The 17,823-nt window shown below is 49.4% G+C and overlaps 1 protein-coding gene across 2 annotated transcripts in view; it reads left to right on the top strand.

Annotated features, from left to right (window-relative positions):
- The window catches only part of IGF1R (insulin like growth factor 1 receptor), a 307,950-nt gene that overhangs the window by 281,857 nt on the left and 8,270 nt on the right, over positions 1–17,823 (top strand). For both annotated transcript variants that reach the window (XM_060293894.2, XM_030873151.2), the window contains 3 exons: positions 1,018–1,177; positions 4,025–4,154; positions 10,442–10,576. In XM_060293894.2, the coding sequence (XP_060149877.1) occupies positions 1,018–1,177; positions 4,025–4,154; positions 10,442–10,576 (425 nt within the window). The remainder of the gene's footprint in view (positions 1–1,017; positions 1,178–4,024; positions 4,155–10,441; positions 10,577–17,823) is intronic.

Here is a 17,823-nt window from a genome sequence, read left to right as displayed (position 1 = left end):
ATGTGAAAGAGCCCAGGCAGGAGGCCAGACTGTCTGATCCTAAAGCCCAGGCATGTTCTTCCTGTGGCGCAGGGTTTGAGCTGGGAAGGGGACGTGTGGGACCTGTCAGAGCAGGATGGCTTTGCTGTGTTGTGACAGATGCTCTGTAGTCAGGGAAACTGAGGTAAAGTCTGTTGAACTCACACAAACAAGAGGTGGTCAGCATCTAAACTGGGGGTGCTGATTGGTTTCTACACTTTCTTTTAGGATAAAGAGGCTTGGACACACATTTTATGTAAAACTTTTCTAAATGGATTTATTATTTGGGGGTATTTCTTCTCAATTCTGAAGTCGGTATGTTGCCCTTCTCTGCAAAGAGGAAACGTTTATCCGTGTTACCTGTCACTGTTGGACATTGGTCCCCTCCAGAATAAGCTTCTGCTGGACTTAAATGAACTGTCAAGGGCTTGCTTTCCTCAGCACCCACAGAAGATAATAATCCAAGGAATGCCACTCTGTAAGGTGAACAAATTCATCTTGATGGTTTTGTACTTTAGAAGAAAGTTGAAGGGAGAGAAAAGGATTAAATAACTTAATGTAGGAAATAACACATCCAGTGTCCATTCAAGAAACCCGTTTGCTTATTTCCACATGGCCTTTGTAATGTCCTCTCCCTCCTTTTCCCTGTATGGAGTTGGATTGTGGAAATAAAAGGAACACATACACTAATTGGAATTTGAGTATCCAGAATTTTTAATATCAAAAATTGCTGGTTTCACTTTAAATGATGTTGGCCCCACCCAAAATCGAAGATGCTGGTCCTCCCAAGTTGTGCTAATAGGTGCTTCTCTCTGCAGCTTTGTGATGTGGTCAGAGGGCAAGTGCCATGGCCTCCTTCTGAGCCACTCCTGGTTTCTTAGCAGAATGACCTGTGGTGCTCAGATTGAACAAAGGTGGATTTGCAAACCGTGAAAGAACACGGGGAGGGAAAAATTCCTAAATTCTCACGTGGATTTTTTTTTTTTTAATCTCCAACAGAATAATCCAGTCCTAGCACCTCCCAGCCTAAGCAAAATGATCCAGATGGCTGGAGAGATTGCAGATGGCATGGCATACCTCAACGCCAATAAGTTTGTCCACAGAGACCTCGCTGCCCGGAACTGCATGGTGGCCGAAGATTTCACAGTCAAAATCGGAGGTGTGTCCTTAGCTTTCCAGATCTGAGCAAGAACTAAACTCGCACATGTTTTAGGGACCAAGTGGGCATTAGCCTGCCTGTGGAGAGGTTTTCCAATGCGTCCCGTGACTGCAGAGTCTTACTCTCTGGAATAATGTGATTGTGTCCAGTCAATAGTCACAAACCCAGCCAGCCTGGCTGTAATCCTGATAGTTCATGGGCGCAGTGGTCCAGGCAGTGGCCAAGGGTGAGCTGAGGCCACGGTCCGTGAGGTTGCCTCTACTGGCACTTGAGGCGTTTCTTGGCAGAACAGTTCTAAGCATTGTTTCCAAAAATGGTTGAGACAGTGTCCTCAGGTGATTTTGACTTGTGCCTAAAAGTTGCCCTCCATACTACCAGTATGTCTTCCAGTTTTCCAGCTTACAAGGAACATTGTCTGCCTCACAACAACCGGGGGTCCATGGCGTTTTCTAAGAGGTGAGGTCCCCGATGGTGAAGCCCGTGCACAGAGCAGAAGTGGTTACAGGATGAGGGAAGACCGCTGCTTTCTGGGGTTCACACCCGAGCTGGTCAACCTCGGAGCTCTTGATCTTTGTTGCAAGCCTTACTTATTAGCTAACTAAACTCCTCCTTAGACCCCTTGTTGCCACCACCCACTGTAACACCAAAAAAGGGGGGTGGTCACTTGTTAGGAATTTACTTTGGACTTTAGGTTTGGTTTTTACTTTGGTCCTTGAATCTGCCTGATAAAACACATAAAACATCAGGGCTGCACGGGAACCACCTGCTCTTCCCACTGTGAGATGATGATGTTTCAGGAAAATGCTGAATATTTATCCTGAGAAGCTACGGGAAGACTTTACATCCAAAAACTATTTAAACCTCTTTGTTTAGCTCTTGAACTGTCTGTTCTGGAAGTGCTCGCCTTCCTTTAGCAGTGTTTTTGGGGTTTTTTTAACAATGAATTTGAATGAATATTTTGGCCCTTTGGTGAGCAATGAGTATCCCCTCTAGAATGGTTTCCCAAGTGGGGATAGGCATCTTTCTCTTTCCTTTGTAGGAGCTAGAGGTAATGGATGGAGCCATATCGTATAGCAAATATCCTTGGCCATCAGTTATTCCGTGTGTCCTTGGATTGGCCCTTTGAGGCATCCACACATTTGACACCCCTGCAAGTCTGAGGCTGTCTTGCCCTGGGGCTCTCAGGGAAGAGCCCCTATGGCTGCTGCCTGGGCTTCCTCTGTGTACCCTGCTCCTTCCCCTTCCCTTCTCAGCGAGGACCCAGATTGCTCCCACAGAGATGCCAACCAGCTCCCCTTCCCCAGCTGCAGAGCCAGGCAGGCACTAACTAAACTAAATCCCGGTTCTGCCACTAACAGACGTGAGGCTTGCGGCAAGTGTCTTTAAGTTCTGTGAGCCCCAATTTCTTGACCTCTGAAATGGGGATGATGCTGTAAGAGAGCCATGAGATGCTGGGAAAGACTCGGTGCAGGAAAGCACCAGGCACGTACGTGCTGGGTGTGGGGCAGGTCCTCGGAAATGGAGACGTTAGTGTCTGTGGCCTAACTCAGTTCCTTCTCCTTTACTTCCCTGCTCGCCCTCACTGCGGGAGAGCTGTTTTTGTGCCACTTGCCATTGGAAGTCCAAATCAGCAAGGACTCTATTTGCTGTTTAACCATGTGGCATATTTATAGTGATGTTTTCTTTGTACTGTGTTTTTTCTTCCTGAAATTTGAAATTTTTCTTTTGGGTTAAGGAGGAAATAATCTGTGCTTTTTTTCTGGGATTTCTGTCTTTCCTTTTTGTGCAAGGAAAAGCAGATCCTCTATTTGCACGTCACTGGATAATTCAGAGATAAAACTTTAGCACTTCGTTTTTATTCTTCGCTAGGATTCAAAAATGTTTTTCTAATGCCCAGTGTCCCATGGATTACAAATATGACAAGCAGTTTTACCAGAGGCAATTCGATGGCCGTTAGCATAGTACAAGGAAATTATGTTGATTAACGTCCAAGGAACTTTGTTCTCTGTGTTTGCTTTGTAGCCTTACCTCTTTGTGGCAGAGTTAGAGACATAAATGAACATTTTAAAAAGGAGAGCAGCCCTTTCTCCTGGGAAGGAGAACGGAAGAGTCCCTGTAAGAAAAGCTTACATGATTGAGTGGAAAATCAAAATCTGACAAAGAAGCAATAATTTAGGATTATAAAGCAAGCCTGCCATCAAACATAATTATGTGACATCTTCTAGAGACATGGAAAATGGAAGACATTTTCAAAAATGAGTGGGAGTATTATGTTGAAAAACATTATTGAGTAATAGCTTCAGGGGCCTAGTAAATACCGTCTCTTAGGCATCTTACTGTGTACTTTTTTCATCGTGAATTGGTCCTCTCAATATTTTCCCCCTTATTAGATGGTGAAACTACTTTCTTTCCTCTGATAATGAGGCAGTGTTACTAAGTAAATAAAAGTCAACATGCTCCTGGCTATTTGATCATGTTTTTAAACCACATACAAATGACCTTTGCTCTACTCAGTACATATTTTCCTGATAAACTATGGGTCCTGATAATTTGTAAGATGCCTCTCATTTTAAATGCAATGAGGGAACTACCTTCTTAAAAGAATCACATTGTAAATATATTTAAAGGCAGAGATTTCTGGGCATTTGCTTGTCATGTGACTCATCGGTCCTCCCCTACGGTTTCTGCCTCATCAGGTGGCAGCATGGATATCGGCCTACCTAAAGCCGGTTTCCCCTTGGACTTGGCTGTGGGCACAGGACCCTCTGAGACGTCACTGTGCCTCTTCGCTTCTCCCCCAACATTACTCACATGGGGTAACTCTCATGCCTTCTCTCCTCCTCACAGATTTTGGGATGACGAGAGACATCTATGAGACCGACTATTACCGGAAGGGAGGGAAGGGGCTGCTGCCCGTGCGCTGGATGTCCCCCGAGTCCCTCAAGGATGGAGTCTTCACCACGCACTCTGACGTCTGGTACGAGAGACCTTTCCTGTAACGCCAGCCCCCGGCCCCCACGAGTCCTTTCCTTTCCTCCTGTTTTCTGTTCATTGTTACCCGTTTCCGGCTTTGACTAAGTGTGATGGGGGCCACCCCCTCATCACTGACGTGTTCCTGTTGTCAGTGGGCACTTGTGGGATTCAAAGAATTTGTGGGACCAACATTTCTTTCAATGCTTAGCTGCTCACCGAGTGGTTGGGAGGCCTGGAGACACACCACCAGGGGCTAGGGTATGGGGACAAGCCAGAAAGTTTTACTTCTTTCTGCTTCTTCCCCACCTGCCTTCTCTCATTTTCTTTCGCAATAAATAGATGCGACGTGTGTGTGCGCACATGTGTGCGTATGTGTGTGTTTGGGGAGGTGGTTGCTTCACCTAATTAAACCTTCAGATTGCAGATGCTGCTTATTTTAGACCCAATGCTTATGAGTCTTGATGTGTTTTCCTATTGTTTCCATCAGCTGTCTGTCCTCTTCCAATGGGCACCTATCGTTGTTGACCCAGGGATGGTGTGGAAAGCAAAATGTCTCCCTTAGTCATGGACGTATCTTGGGGTAGAAGATGCATCAGCTGCGGATGCAGAGGCCTTTTGATAGTATTGTTTATTGCGGCTCCTCAGCAACATTGTGGAGAGGTGGTCAGTTTCTGAAATACGATTGAGGTTCTTGGCAGGCGAAGGCCCTGGCACGTCTACCTTCTAGAACGTCAGCTAGTTTCTTGGCTGTCCTCTCAGGAGATCCCGTTGCTGGTGGGTTACAGAAATGGTAGTTGTTTACTCCAGCTGTAGGGATGAGCACATAGAGGAGCTATTTAAATAGTGACCGACATCATTTTTTTTTTAACCTCGTGAACCTTGGGATCAAGGGCCTTGGATCCTATTTTGAAGACAGGTGCGAATTGGAAATAGCATTTGAATATGACCCAGCAAAGCATGATTTCTTCTTGAGCTCAAGTGTGAGATCTGTTTTTCAATCAGCCTATTCAAGATGGTTCCCTCTTCACAGTCAAATCAAAGTGTTCGACACCATTTTTAGATATCAAGATGATGGGGAGAGGACAGGCCTGGGCCCACACCCGCATCTGTTTATTCTAGGATCCATGCTTCCAACAACTTTGAGGTCAGCTTACAGTGCAGTAAAATAGAAAACCACGAGAGCCAGGGAAAACAGAGGCAGGGCAGGAAGATAAAACTAGAGTTGTTAATATCTCACAGGCTAAGTTTACCAAATTCTGGTTAGCAGCAGTTGCAACAAGCAGCAGTAAAGGGTGTTCATTGCCATTTTTCTCCCATTTGATGACATAGACATTATGAACCAGTAAGAAAAAATATATATAAACAAGAGTAGGGATTTCATATTCATTCCATTCCATGTTCAGGCTTTGACAGTGCTTTAGTTTTTGTTTTTTTTTTTAACATAGCCTTTGAGGATAACACTGGTAAGGTGGGTAGTCTAGGACAATGGAGAATATGGAAGGCTTCTTAGGTCCCCAGGATCTAAAGTGCTCCCTCTTGAAGGAATGAAAATCATTTTTGAGTATATTCAATGGTACAAAACAGTCACCCCTAAATAGTTAAAGTCTAGAAAGAAATACAAAGAATTGTATTTGACTTTGCAGAAGATACCCTAGAATTTTAGGATCAGAAGATATTCTGAGGTCAGGACCCGTCCCCACACCCCATCTACAGCGTCTTTGACAGCTGGTTTTTGAGCTTCTGCTCACATATTTCCAGGGACTGCTAATTCCTCTCTCATAAAGACAGACAGCCCTAATCCTTAAGACATCCTTGGGTTTTGCAGGTCTTTCTCATGGTATGCTTAAGTCGGCCTCTTGCTGACACCCCGCTGGCCCTTCTCTGTAGCACGGTTGCACAACCTGCTGTTTTTGATAAGACGGGCCTTGGAGTCACAAGGAAATGGTCTCTTTTCTCTAGGTGGAACATCTTTAGGTTTTCCTTGGAGACATTATTCCTATATCCTTGGAGATATCCTTGGAGACATTATTCCCAGGCCCTTGGGCACTGTCCTGGTACCTCCTATAGCTCTCTTGTAGCACTGTGTCCCTGCAAATGGTTCCTTTGGGTTAGAAGACACAGGTGTGCCCTCCAGGCATGGAGGGAACCAGGCACAGGACTGGGGAGGGGGAAATCCATGGCTTGAAGGTGTGTTTCCTTCCTGGGCAACTGAATCACCCTACAACAGTCTTCATTTCTTGACTTACTGAGAAGCTTTCCAAATGGCCACAAATATCCAGGGCTGGTTGCTCCCTCCTAGAGTTATTTGGTTCTTCAGTGGTGAATTCACATCAGCTGGTAATGTGGATATCTCTGTAGGTTTCGATTTGCTGGTGGGTGGGACATTGACAGATCCCGTCCTTGTATGAGGAGGTATAATTATTGAATGCTGACTTTAACCAGCACTGGAATTGAAGTGAGTCTCACACCAAGTTGTCCCTTACTTGGGAAAACAGCCCCAATGCTCGAAATTAGAAAAGACTTCACACAAAGGCATTTATCTAATGTTTAAAGATTAAATCCATAAAATTCAAAGCTTGGTTTTGCATGAGGCATTAAATGCCAGTGCCACCTTGTAAATGACCTGCTCGGAAAAGCATGCAGGTGTTGCATCTTTCTCAGCGTCTCTGGCTGTGTGGCCTTGGTCAAACCATGGGGTATCTGTGGACTTCAGCTGCTCCATCTGTGAGGTAAGGTCTGTTTGGGGATGTCTGCAGAACCTCAGTAGATGTTTTTGTTTTGTTTTGTTTTGTTTTTTTGTGGTACGCGGGCCTTTCACTGTTGTGGCCTCTCCCGTTGTAGAGCACAGGCTCCGGATGTGCAGGCTCAGCAGCCATGGCTCACGGGCCCAGCCGCTCCGCGGCATGTGTGGGATCTTCCCGGACCGGGGCATGAACCCGTGTCCCCTGCATCGGCAGGCCACTGCGCCACCAGGGAAGCCCCTCAGTAGATGTTTAAATGGCCCCTGTGACAACTCCTGATGACAGGGAGGCACGTTGGTGTTGGTTAGAGATGCTTTAGCCTCCATACCTTGGGGCAGAAAAATGGTTGAACTCAGCTAGTCGTGTCCTGGGAAGGATGCCCGGATGCCAGCACTAAGTGGCCCTCACAGACAGGTGACACTGACATCAAACCAGAGTCACTCCAGGGAAAGCCTTTGTGGAGAGCCGGCTCTGTCACCTTCTGTGTTCTTTCATGTGTGTGATCGTGAGGACCTGGCGTGGCCCCGGCACAGTGCTCAGCGTGTGCAAGAACCAGGGTGCCTACAGACATGGTCCTTGTCCCTGAGGGATGAAGTCTTATAGAGAACAGGAAGCGACCCTGACAGGCTGGGATCACAGACCCCTTCCCCGAAGAGCGGAAGTCGTGGGGCACCCTGAAGTATGGACTTTCACCTTCCGAACAGTGAGGAAGTGGGCTCTTGGCGGTGGGAACACTGGGGGAAACCACGGTGGTGGGAAGTGCTTAGTTCGTGTAGAGGATGGTGGGACTTCCTCAAGGGAGTTAGGCTGAAGAGAGCTCAAGTGAGGCCTTGGCTGTTTTGTTAGGGGTTTGGGACTAATTCTGCAGTTTCTGTGAGGAGAGGCTTCTGAGCCGGAGAGTGACTTAGAGCCGTGTTTTAAGAAGTTCACGTTAGCTAGAGTGTGAAGCTCCTCTGAGTGAGATGTTGGTGCCAAAAAGGAGGTGTCCTGCAGGCCAGGCAAGGGGGACCATCTGCACTGAGGATGTGCTGGGGGGACGAAAGGAGAGGAGCAGACCTTTGGGCAGGTCTGAGCCTGCACGGGCAAGCTGTGGGGGTTATCTGAGGAGGTGTGGGAAGGATGACCTCAGGGTGCTATTGAATATAGTTCCCCGTGCTATACTGTAGGAGTTTGTTGTTGGCATGTGGACTCTTCTAAGCTGAAGGAGTCGAGAAGTGGAATTTGCAGGAAGGACTCTGACCTTCCCCTGAAGCAGGCTTATGACCCTTATATGCCCTGGAGGAAAGAAGCATCCTTATTTCCTAAGACACCAAGAGGAATCTGAACTAACAAGTCTTGCTGGGTTTCCCCAGTTCACTGTACCCTTTGCTCATATCCTTCTGTCCTGTCCCCCTTTTTCCATGACTTTGTGCTCTTCATCAAAACTAATATAAAAAATGCTTAGGTTTTACTACTTTGTTGGGTCTTCATTTCCTTATGAAGGCTCCTGTGTCGTGTAAAACTTATATTAAAAAAATCTGTACCCTTTCTCTTGTTAATCTGTCTTTTGATACAGAGCCCCCGCCGAGAACTGAGCAGGACAGAAGAAAAGGATTTTTTTTCCCCTTCTTTACAAAGGAAAGTGGCATTCTCTAAGAAAGTGAATATTTTTTTCCTCGACTGCCCCAAACCCGTTGGGAAACACTTTCTAATTTCTGAAGAATTTCTTTGATTCACTTAGGAGAGAAGCTAAACGCATGAGCTTCTGACTTTATACTAGAGTTGTGGTTCTCGTTTCAGTGATGTTACACTAGCAGTGGTTCTCCACAGGGTTGATGGCATCTCCTAGGAGACATTTGGCAATATCAGCGTGGCGAGACAGAGTTGAGACACATTAAGGTCAAGGGTCCACAGTAACCCAGAGCTTGGAGTGGGGCGGTAGGTGCTGAGAGGTCAGCATGGGCGCCGTTCGGTGGGCGCTGGCCGCCTGACAGTAGCTGGCACAGCCGAGGAACGTGTGGGGCAGGAGGGGGACGTGGGGCTGGGAGAAACCGCATTTTCAGGTTATTTCTCAGGCCAGGCCTGCCGTCAGTTGGGTACCACATTTCAGAGGTGGAGTTGGGAGCCATGGCCTCTGAGCCAGAGACCTAGGTGACCGGGCCAATTCAGTCTGCAGAGATCCCCCAGCCCAGGTCGACGGAGGGAGCCCACTGCCCTTGGCTGGGCCTGCGAACACCGCATTTGGGCCTCCAGGCTTTCAACTTTCCTAGGGCTCTCGTGCAATACCAAGACTATTTCTTGGTCACTGAGTTTCAAAAGGATCTTGGGTGGGTCTGTCCTCTGAGGGCTAAGATTCTAAATATTTATGTCTGACATCTGCTCTCAGCATCAATTTGTACAAAACCCTTTTGTTCATGGAAAGGAGCTGAAGCATCGAGTAAAACATTCTGATACAAAGTCCGCGGCCCTCCTGGCTCGGCTTGGCCAGGATCCGCAGAGCTCTGGGCGGGAAGCGCCGCCCCAGAATTTTCAGTGCGGCTTTGCCCACACCCCTGGCCTTTGGAAGGTCCAGGAAGCCCCTCGGGTTGGCCAAGCGGCAGGCTTTAATCTGCGGAAATGAACCGAATGGAAAGGCAAATAGACCGTGGAGAATTTGTGAAAGACGCTGATGTATGCTGGGAAGGCACCTTTATTTTGCAGATTACAGCACTGCCTTTTTTAACATCCTCAGTCTGAAATTTCTGTGTATGTGTATACCTATTTTAGTTTCTTTTCCAGTAGTAGGATCTTCTAACCTACAGGCAGAAGTGCATGCGAGGCGGAATCGCTCCCTGCTCCCCTTGCTGACTTGGTTCCTCAGCCACCCGCTTCCCCCCACCTTGGCTAAACTCTGGGCCTAAGGATTCTTCCTAGTGCGCGAGCCCCACCCCAGCCAGTGCCGCCCTTCTCTGTCCCCCACCTGTGAGGCTGAGCCCCTCGTCTCCCCGGGCCCTCCTGGACCTGTAAGATCCCCACTGAGCTTTTCAACACCCCAAGGCCCAGGCCCCCACCCCAGACCAGTGAAATCAGTCGGGGGCCCAGGCATCCTTAAGAGTTAAAAACTCAACCAGGGATTCCTGCGTAGAGAACCACTTAGGTAGAAGTTTCTAAAACGGGGAGCTTGTTGAACAGCTTGCTTGTCCCAGGCTGCATTTAGTCCCAGGGATTTGCACTAAATCACTGTCCCAGCCGGGCCTGGGGACCAGCATTCGATTACTGGTGGTATAAAAGCACATTAGGGAGACGCTGCCCTGCAGGGTCCTGTCTGGGGCTGGGCCCTGAACCCAGCTTGCCTGGGGCTCCCATTGGAGATCACGTGCTCGCTGGCTGTACAAGGGCCCTGAACACTCCTTCCCCTCAGCTGGCAGAGCTGTGCCACCAGGGCTGCATTGACTCAACGACACGAGGATGGATGTTCCACACTTAGCCCGGGGCCTGGCTCGCTGCCCGACATGCGCTCAGTCGCCCAAAGGGAGAGGGCTGGCTCTGTCCACCCGTTTCCGAGCACCTCACGTTTCTTTTCTCCCTGTAGGTCCTTCGGGGTCGTCCTCTGGGAGATCGCCACGCTGGCCGAGCAGCCATACCAGGGCCTGTCCAATGAGCAAGTCCTTCGCTTCGTCATGGAGGGCGGCCTTCTGGACAAGCCGGACAACTGTCCTGACATGCTGTATGTATATGCTGGGTCCCTCTGGCCCCGGCGGGTGCTGGGATGACCAGAGCAGTTAAGAAGAGGGTTTATCCTAATGGAAAGAACCTGTCCCTTTGGGCAAGTGCCTTAATCCTTCCCCATCTTCCTTAATCCTGGGGTTCGGATTTGCAGTTTACATTGTGGTTTCTCAGGCCAAACGTCTTTGTGAAATACTTGACCAAAGCAATCCCTGCTGGTCTGCTCCAGGCAGAGTTTTTTTTAAAAAATGCAGCAACATGACACTGATTACTCTTAAGCCACAGTCCCAGGCTGCTCCCCAGCCATCAGCAGGGCTCCTCCAGGCCTGTGGGGGTGACCTCAGACCTCCTTTTGCAGGCGGTTCCAGGATGCTGCCACCACCTGTGGTCCCCCCATGTTTCTTTCCTGTTAAGTGTTTACAAAAGTCATAAAAGGCCTGTGAGTGGCAGGCTCTCAGCAGCCTCCTCCAGCGGCTGTGCTGACCTAGAGGCGGTCAGGGGGCCTCCCGGCAGGCACAGCCCTGGCATGTAGCTTTCTGTTCCTAAGATCTGTCAGATAATAGGAAACAGTCCGTGATGCCTCGTGGTCCTCCCTGCTCAGTGTTCTTAGGAGAAGCCCCTCTGTCAGTGGAGGTCAGAGCTGCTGAAAGTGTGAGGGTGTGCAGGTGTGAGGATGTGCAGGTGTGCTGTGGTTGGGTCGTCAGGTGCAGACAGGTACAGAAAGCAGTGGACTTGCTTTCGACATGCACATTAAGGCAGGGCTCAAGATTCTTCTGGATCCCAATAGGTAGAAGGTAGGCTACCACTAATACTTCAAGACCAATGCAGGAATTTTCCAGAAGTGCTTTTCAGGACAGATTTGGCCTCACATTGGAAAGGGCCCCAGAGGAGCTGTTGGGCTGTCTCCATGTCTGTGTGGAAGGCTCTACCCAGATCTGCCACCTACCCGTGCACCAGCCTTGAGTGAGCGCTGACTTGGGCAGGGCCCCGTCATGGTGGGGTGATTTACAGATGTGAGTCAGATGCCACGTCGAGTGGGTACCAGGGAAATCGGCCCCAACAGCCAAGAAAGCTCTGTTCATTTGGTCTCCCAAGGTTTCCATGGATCAGGAAATGGGAGTGCTGGCTCCTCTGCTCAGTCTGATGAGGTTGAGATCAAGATGTCAGCCCGAGCTGCGAACATCTGAGGCTCAGGAGGCTCCCTCTCCCAGGCCCCTGCAGGTTGTTGGCAGGAGTCAGCCCCTTGTGGCTGTAGGACTGCGGTCCCAGGGTCTTGCTAGCTCTCAGCTCCCAGCCCTTGCCACACTTCCCCTCCATTGGCCTTCTCACAACAAAGCAGCTTTCTTTTTTTTTTTTTGCGGTACGCGGGCCTCTCACTGCTGTGGCCTCTCCCATCGTGGAGCGCAGGCCCAGCGGCCATGGCTCACGGGCCCAGCCGCTCCACGGCATGTGGGATCTTTCCGGACCAGGGCATGAACCCGTGTCCCCTGCATCGGCAGGCGGACTCTCAACTGCTGCACCACCAGGGAAGCCTCCAAAGCAGCTTTCTTCTTCAGGGCCAGCAAGAGAATCTCTCTGCTGCTTTTTGACTTTTTTTTTTTTTTTTTTACCTGATTAAGTCACAGCCACCCAGGATAATCTCCCTTCTGATTAACTTAGAGTCAATTATTAGAAACCTAAATGGAGGAGTGAAATCTCATCACATTCACAAGTCCCTCCCACTCAAGTGAGGGGATCATACAGGGCGTTTACACCAGGGGTGGGAATCTTGGGGACTGTCTTAGAATCTGACTGCCTTAGCCTGGGAAGCAGAAACCATTGTCCTGTCAATAAACCAAGGTTTTGGGGGTTTTTTTAAAGCATTTTTAGTGTAGCTTCCAAGACTGAATCCCTAAGCTCCAGGTAGAGGGCGGGGTGGGGAGTGGGGGTGGAACTTGTTCTCCTGACTCTGACTGCGCTGCTTTTTCAGGGGTACGGCAGCTGGGTATCCTGCTCTTTAACTGCTGCCTCTGAGCATTTGCTCAGCCAAAGCCTGTTCTATCCCAGGGACAGCTTGCGTGGAATTAGGAAAGAGGCCAGAGAATGCTGCAGGAAAGGGAACATCTTTGCCTCAGAGTGTGTGTGTATGTGTGAGTGTGAGAGTGTGTGAGTGTATAAGAGTGTGAGTCTGTGTGTGTGTGAGTGTGAGAGCGTCTGTGAGAGTGTGTGTGAGTGAGAGTGTGTGAGAATGTATGTGTGTGTGAGTGCATGAGAGTGTGTGTGAGTGAGAGTGTATGTCTGAATGTGAGAGTGTGTCTGTGTGAGTGTATGTGTGTGTATGAGAATGTGTATGTGTGTATGAGGGTGTGTGTGTATGTGTGCGAGTGTGTGTGTGTCTGTGTGGGTGTAGGAGTGTGAGTCTGTGTGAGAGTGTATGTGTGCATGTGTGTGTGTGTGTGTCTGTGAGTGTATGAGAGAGTGTGAGTCTGTGTGTGTGAGTGTGAGTGTGTGTGTGTGTGAGTGTGTGTGTGTGTTTGTGTGTGTGTGTTGGGGGGGTACCCACTGATCATCTGAGCATGGGCCCAGACTAGGAAATGTACATGTGTCCTGGACGGGGGGCACAGGATACACCCACGCATGACAGGAAGCTCCACTCCTCAGAGGGCTGTGCATAAGGGGGCAGTGGGCATCCTGGATCCCTCACCAACAGACTCCCTAGTACAGCCTCTTCAGACTTCAGGACCCAAAAATGGAAGAGATGCACATGGCCACTTAGTGCATTTTCTTGCCCCTGGTGGAAACTCTCCCTCTCTCCACCTGTGTCAGCTTTTTTTTATTGCAGTATAACATTACCCGAAACCTAACAGTTTAAGACAACAATAAGCATTTATTATCTCACAGAGTTTCTGGAGGTCAGGGATCCAGGAGCAGCTTAGCTGGCTGGCTCTGCCCGGGGGTCTCCTGAGGTCACAGTCTGGCTGGCAGCCAGGGCTGCAGTCATCTGAAGGCTTGACCAGGGCTGGGATCCACTTCCAAGATGCAGAACTCATGCCACCAGTTGCCACGTGAGGCCTTAGTTCCTCTGTGATGCTGCTTGAGTGTCGTCGTGACATGCAGCTGGCTTCTTCTAGAGCAGGGCTCAGAAAACCTTTTCTCCAAAAGGACAGATAGTAAATATTTTCAGCTCTGTGGGCCCCTACGATCTCAACTGCAGCTACTCAACTCTGCTGTTGTACAAGAGCAGCCAGAGACATCACAGGAACAAGTGTGGCCGTGCTCCAAGAAAACTTTATTTCTGGATACTGAAATTTGAATTTCACATAGCTTTCATTTTGTCACAAAGTATTATTCTTCTTTGATTTTTTTTAAACGATTTACAAATATAAAAGCCATCCTTAGCTCATAGGCCTTACAAAATTAGACAGCTGGCCAGATTTGGCCCGCGGGCCTAGAGCTTGCCTTCCCTACCCCAGAGCAATTGCTCCCACAGCAGAGCAGAAGCCACAGTGTTCTTTGTGGCCTGGAAGTTACGCTCCACGGTGTCCACAACCTCATATGGGCTACACGGGCAGCCTTATTTGATGTGAAAGGAGATTATGTGAGGCGTGGACACCAGGAAATGAGGACCACTGGGGTGTCAGAGGCCAGTCACCACACCCTACTGATGACTGCCCCCCTCACAGGTGACTGCCCTCCACTTTGAACAGTGCAGCCACTGTATTCATTGTCAGCCCATTAGAAGAACAGCCTTCCTTCTGAGCAAAAATATAAGTAACAGAGTTTGAGGAGTGATGCCCACTGAATTGGCCTGAGCGTGTCCGGTGCCAGAAGAGAGTCTAACACTAGAAGTGGTGGTGTTTTAGCAAGCGTAGAAACAGTCCAAGAAAGCAGGTGTGAGCTTTGTTCGTGTGGTTTGGGGGTGGTGGGAGGAGAGGTACTGTTTTTGAGCTTTCTCGTTGACTTGAATAAACATTGTTTCTGAGAAATTTGTGGGACTCTTGAACTTGATCTGCACCCAGGTGACTGGAGTTTTAATATTAATTTAATATGCCTGGGAAGCAACCCCCCTGCCATGGGAAAGGCAGCATACTTCCTGTTCCCAGCCTAGAGTGACAAGGAAATTTACATGGAGAGGTTACTCTGGCATATTAAGTGTATGATTCAGGAGGCATTTCTGCCTCGCCATCTAGAACCCCCTTAGCAAATTTTTTTCCCTTCTAAGAAAAGAACAAAGTGAAAGGAGGCAAGTCAGTTTTATAAGGAGTGTCTGTATTGTCCTTGTGAATTTATTGATGAGCTTAGGTAAGGAAGACGTGTTCTGGGAGAGGGGTTATTTTATTACAAAAAATGAAAGAATGGACTGTTGTTTCTCTCAGAGGAGAGGAGAGTCACTGAGCCCTCGGGAGTTGCCTGAAAGCCATCGTGGGCCGCCATGTGGGAGAAAGGTCGTGTGCTTCAGTTCCAGAGGTGTGAATGGCACCCATAGGGTAACAGGGGGCGGATATGCAGTGGCTGCTGGTGGACCTCAGCTCAGCATCATTTCCCGGCGATGCCCGGGAGCAGATGAAACTGGCTCTTCCCAAGTAGCCAACAGTCCTGATCCCCTCAATGGAACAGGGTGCACAGCTTTAGAGGAAAGGTACCATGGTCCAGGCTGCAGAGTGTCTAGGCCCATGGGTCTCAACCCTGAGATTCAGTGTGAATCGATCAGCAAGTGGCATGAGACAGATTCGGCTTGTGGTTCAATGGTGGATCCGTATTTTAAATTGACAACAAAGCTTGTCCTTAACCTTCTCTTGCACACAGGTCTCCATACTCACACCACCAATGTCCTTGAGCCCCTCTGAGTGAGTGCTGACTGCTCCAGCCCAGAGCTGGGACTGTGGGGAGTGGTCTGCACCCTCAGCAAGTCCGGTGACTGGAAGGACTGGACTCTGATGCTGGGACACGGGCTGGAGCAGAGGTGCGCGCTGAGCATGGACCATGTTCTCTGCGGGTGGGACTTTGACAGTGTGACACATCAAGAGCCTCTGCCAGGGAGGCCTTCAGTGTGCAATGTTCAGAAAGGAATTTGAACTTTTTAGCCCAGAGAGTCATCAGCTCACGGCTGAGTCTGAAAAAACTCAGTAGACTTTGGTGGTTTTGCAGTTTTCAAACATGGTTTTCCCCGTTGCTGATTAAAGCCCCCACATTGTCGGGAATTCTGGGCCAGTTTTGTGGGAATCCAGTGCTTGCGTGGGATCCAAACAGTCAGGAATGGCACTCATGCCCAGTTAGCCTGCAGTGGGCTTTTCCCTGGTGCACGGGCCCTGCCTTAGATCTCTGCCCCAAAACAGAGTAGCCTGGGGTGAGCGGTCAGGCAGGCCCCTGTCCCACTGCCCCTACTGGCTGAGAAGTGGTCATAAGACAGTCCTGGCTGTTCAGGGCTGCCAGGAGGGGAGGAACGGGCGCAAATGAGCCCTGCAGGTCCTCTCTGGAATGCGGGCTCTCTGTCGTGAGTCCTCACCTGGACTGAGGCTGTGCCAGCGCTTAGGTGCTGGGCTGCCCTAGGCCGCTTGGCCCGTGCTTGCAGCCTGCCCGCACACAGCAGGGCCGGGGATGGGGAGGGGACAGTGAGCCGGATGGGACCATCACCCGGCCTCCGGGGTCACACCAGGGCAGCAGCTCCGTCTGGTCCTGCCCCTGCCCCTGCCCCAGGTGAAGGCTGCGTGCACGCACGCCTCTGATGCAGGCATTCAGTAAAGGACGACTCCAGCTCCCCGGAGCTGACCAGTTGTAAAAAACATGCTTTTTTAAAGAGGAGTTTTATCAGCTCATAAATCCTTCTAAAGTCTACTGGAAAGTTTTCTTGTGGAGATAGTGTAAACAAGGTCTTGAATCCCACAGAGTAAAAAGACTTCCTTTTATGGGCAGCAGTGGAAGGGCCGTGACTCTGGAATGGTTTAAAAGTGGTGTCACGTGGTTTGTTTGTGCTGATGTCACTCACATGCCTCCCCTGCTGGTGGCACCTTCTCAGCCCCAGGCCAAGGGGCACGGAGCCAGGGCACATCACGTGTCCTTGGCCCTGGCTGTGCTTCTATTCAGGGATAAGTCAGTCGGCCAGAGAGGAAATTGCAGCCGAGCCATGGAGAGGGATTTCATGTATTTATGGCCCTTTTTTCTTTGCGGGGGGCGGGGGCGGTTATGGAAGGAGGCTTGTTTGCCATGTGACCCAAGGACAAGCTGCCAGTTTATCTGCAAAGCCCGCACGACACCTGTGACTGTCGGTGGACGGCCAGGAGAGGGAGAGCCTCCAGGCAGGACTGTGGTTTCTCTTGTTTAGGTTGAGAGAAAATTCCTCTTTCGAGGTCGGTGGCGTTCAAAGTGTAAAAACACCATTCACGAGAACTCCATCCCTGCACCACCCTCACTCGTTTGGGAACCTTGGACAAATTATTTAATCTCTTGGTACTTCCACTTCCTCATCTATAAAATGGGGCTATATTATGATACACACCTTCCCAGGCTCGTGAAGAGCAAAGCCATTTACACCCATAACACTACCGAGAGCATTAATTAACTACCGTGTGGTTAGTGCTGTGACCTAGTGTAGGTGATTCAGTTGGGAGGGGAAAGAACTAGTCAGTCTTCGTGTTTTGTCTAATTCTTTTTCCGCTAGAGCAGGAGTGACAAGCTTTTTCTGTAAAGGCCCACACGGTAAATATTTCGGGCTTGTAGGCCAAACCATCTCAACTGTTCAACTCGTAGTTGTGGTTTGAAAGCAGCCATAGATCATATGTAAACAAACAGTGTTTCTGTTCCAATAAAACTTGATTTACAAAAGCAGGCAGCAGGCCTCTCTCCCATTCCCACCCTCCCTCAAGGTCACATCCTCTTCCCTCTGACTTGACCCGACACCGTTTTCCCACATCTTTCAAGGTAGCTGGCGGATCGACATGGGAGTTTTCCTGTCCCCACAGGCTTTCTCTCCTTGGAACTTGAACTTTCCCTGGGGCCAGACTTAGGCAGTTGCTCTGTCTGTCAAGTGTCAGCCTGACAGGGGCCAGAAGCCAGTTTGGGGTGCTTTGAGCTTCCTAGATGTGGGTAGTTCCATTGGCCATTTTTATTGAAAACGATCTCATTAGCCAGAAGTTTTAAAACAAAACATAGAATAGAATTTTCTAGCGAGAACAGAAGTGGAAGGGAAGGCACTTTGGTCTTCCTGAGAAAGGACTGCTGGCCAGTCCCTTCTCGGAACCTTCTCCACACTCTGGCCAGCCTGGACCTTTG

This window comes from Globicephala melas, chromosome 2, assembly GCF_963455315.2.
Source record: "Globicephala melas chromosome 2, mGloMel1.2, whole genome shotgun sequence".
Taxonomy (NCBI): domain Eukaryota; kingdom Metazoa; phylum Chordata; class Mammalia; order Artiodactyla; family Delphinidae; genus Globicephala; species Globicephala melas.
This window is presented reverse-complemented; position numbering and strand designations above follow the sequence as displayed.